This window comes from Aplysia californica, unplaced genomic scaffold (assembly GCF_000002075.1).
Source record: "Aplysia californica isolate F4 #8 unplaced genomic scaffold, AplCal3.0 scaffold00951, whole genome shotgun sequence".
NCBI lineage: Eukaryota > Metazoa > Mollusca > Gastropoda > Aplysiida > Aplysiidae > Aplysia > Aplysia californica.
In genome coordinates, this window is record NW_004798221.1 from 244,513 (window position 1) to 247,725 (window position 3,213).

At 42.7% G+C, this 3,213-nt stretch overlaps 1 protein-coding gene across 1 annotated transcript in view; it reads right to left on the bottom strand.

Annotated features, from left to right (window-relative positions):
- Nucleotides 1-3,213, bottom strand: part of LOC101847773 — a gene marked incomplete in the record, with an annotated part of 39,491 nt that overhangs the window by 31,322 nt on the left and 4,956 nt on the right. The window contains 4 exon segments of the mRNA XM_035973011.1: nucleotides 671-861; nucleotides 1,214-1,328; nucleotides 2,173-2,315; nucleotides 2,657-2,768. Of these exon segments, the coding sequence (XP_035828904.1) occupies nucleotides 671-861; nucleotides 1,214-1,328; nucleotides 2,173-2,315; nucleotides 2,657-2,768 (561 nt within the window).

The window sequence follows — 3,213 nt, forward strand, 5'->3', positions numbered from 1 at the left end:
GGGGGCATGGAGGACCTGCAACAAACAGCAGCTGTCACACCAGAGACTGGGATGTCCATTTAAAGGTGAACGAAAAGAAGAAGAGCATTATATTATGCCTCTTTCAGACAAGATCGCCATAAAGGGTACGCGAGACCACCGGGAAAAGAAAAAAAGAGGCAGGCCAACTGGCAGCTGTAGGAGTACGATCAGACATTTGGCAATCACCCAAATAAGGGTTGGAGTTAGTGCAAGAGGAAGGGTTAGGGTTATGGTTAATGTGTTAGGGTTAGGATTAGGATTAGGGTTAAGGTTAAGGGTCAGGGTTGTTAATTGTAGCCGGGCAAATAGACCGCCAAGTGGAACAATTATCAGACTGACCCAGTGGTAGACCTTCAAGTTGGAAAGAAGTATTTCCATTGACCGTCCAGTGGATTGGCACCTTATCTATTCTTATCTTTAAAGTTTCTTTACAGACTTACGATTTGCAATAGCGTGTACAATGACGTCGAATTCTAACATGTATTCCCCTTGCCGTGGTGTCACTATTTGGCGCAAAAATCCTTGGAGGGACTAGTAACATTTTTTTATATTTCAATAAAACTGTAGATACCAATAATACGATAGGTTTCGATTATACGATAGCCTTGTCGGCACACGTCATAATGAAAGGAAAGCAATTAAAACTCACATGTTCGCGGTACGAGAGGGTTTGAGCTCTGCGGCGGCTTGCTGCTTCCGGTGACCTTCCCTGGCACTCCCTGGACGACCTTGAGGGGGTCATTCGTATTGGGCTCTTCGCACGTGAGGATCTGACAGCACGGGCTGCGTGGGTCGGTCTCCAGGCGGCAGCCCGGCTGGGGCGGTTGTGTTTTGGCGCATCTGTGAGACGGCACAGTGTTTTATACACCTCAATAGATTTAGTCTCGGCTACTGTATAAACTATGTGTTATTGAAGCTGGATGTTTATCACTTCAAATAAATGTTTGATCATTATTAGAATAACAACAGCAATCTGAATTTTACCAAATAAAATGTAGAATATACTTTTTAAAGTATATTTTGTGCATAGTGACGTGTGAAAATTCAACAACAAATAAAAATTTCAACAAAAAGTATTACAGTGTTGTATTTCTTAGTCCCTTAAACAAATTATTCTTTAAGATTACACATACTTCAAAACACTTGCTGTGATTCCAATTTTTTTTAAAAATACAATTGACCAAAGCCTCACTTGTCTCTCTTGCTTATAGCGTTGGAAGCCGCATCTTCACATGTGAGAACACTTGAGCAGCCCTCGTCCCAGCTGTCGCCCTCCATGTGGGAGACGCCCTTGTCCATGCAGTAATCTGAGGAAACAGGAGAGTAGCTGATTAACACATTGGGGACAAAGATTTAACAAAAATCATTATATTAATTTGATTTTTTAGTATAGCCTCTATTAGATGGCAGGCATGGTGTTTCTCTTATCACCTCAGTCTTTTTGGAAAGAAAGAGGGGGAAGGGGAAGAAGACAATTAGGAGAAAATGTATTGGAGGAGGAAGAAGAAAATGAGGAGAATGAGGATGAGGTACTGGGGGGGATGAGGAGGAGGAGGAGGAGGAGGAGGAGGAGGGGGGGAGAACAAGAAGGAGGAGCAGCAAGAAGGACGAGACGTCTGTAGTGGAATGTGAGGCTGTCCTCTTAGCATACAAATAACGTGAAATGGGATTATCCCTTGGGGGAAAGATGCTTTACGGAGAGGGAGGGTCCGAGTCAGCCGAGATAAGCTGAATCCGAGCAGCCAGGTCCCAAATAACCTGTGGTGATTTTTACTAAGTGTGAATAAAACAACAACAGTACCAATCATTGATAAAAGTAAAGTTGCATATCCATTCCCACTTCGCAGACCCGGGGTCACAGCCGTGGGATTCTCAGAGGGATTGCAGGTCTATCTTACATGTAAGGAAACAGCGGGCTATGATGTGAGAATGCATTTGGGGGGCATGAGGGGAGGGGGATTAATACTTTAGTTTTTTAGTTTTAGTACAGGTTTTACGGCAATCGCAACTGCATAAGGTCATATGAGCGCCAGAAGATTAGAGGCGTAACAAGAGAGTAACAAACATAAAAAAGAAGAAGTGGAGATAAGGACGATAGATGCTTGATCGGAAAGAAGAAGCAAACCACACCAGAGCAATCTCTCCCGTTACCTGGTGTCGGAGGTATGAGCGTAGTCTGGCCAGGGTACTGAGTGGGGGGCGCGGGGACGTTGCACTGTGGCTTCTTGCAGCACGGGTTCATGGAGTCGTACACGTAGGTACAGTATGGGGGCAGGTCGGGGTAGCTGGGGCACCTGGGATAATAAACAAATACGGGATAACACATAGATGAAAATGACTGTGTGATGACTGATATATGCAATGGTTTTGCACTGTAAGTTTATTTAAGAGGTATGAGAAACAAAGATATGGTGAAATCAGGAGCTCGTCAGTGTTTGGACGTATGGAGTCCTTGGTATTATCTTAAGAAATGCGGAGCCAAAAATGAAAATTGATAGAAATTGCCCAAAGTTGGAAATATGACGGTTTCTTCGATTTCATTATTTTAACAAACACCTGATTTCATCACGATGCCACACAAAGATAAAATACAAGTGTCTCGCCTTAATCAAAAGCACGAAACAGTCCTACTCACATGGACGTGCACTTGTAGACGTTGTTGACCTCGTCCGTGCATTCGCAGTTCTTGCAGTCATCTTGCCATTTCTCTCCCTGATTGTATACGCGCCTCTTGAAATAGCAGCCCGCTGGTGAGTTGGAAAGTGGGGTTGGGAGTTGGGGGTATGCGACAAAGACATGTTGAAATAGGAATAGTTCGACCATGCAGTAGACTTGGAACGTTTTTGTTTGCCCCTTTAATGACAGTTGGTTCTGCCTGGGTTCGGGTTGTCTTTGTTTTAATTAGTTTTCTTCTCTTCATTTTAGTATGTTTTTCTCAGTTCTTGTTATTTTGTGTTGTCTATTTTGTTCTACTGCTTGTGTTCTTAGTCCATTTTTTCACATTTCCTCATAATAATGTTTGATTGCTTTTGGTTATTGTTTTTTGTTTGCTTGTTTACTTGTTTGTTTGTTTGTTGTTTGTTGTTTGTTTGTTGTTTGTTGTTTGTTGAGGTTTGTTGTTGTCTTGTTTGGGGCTGTTTTGTGGTTTTTTGTTGTTTGTTCTTTCTTTTGCTTGTTTGGTTGCTGTTGTTT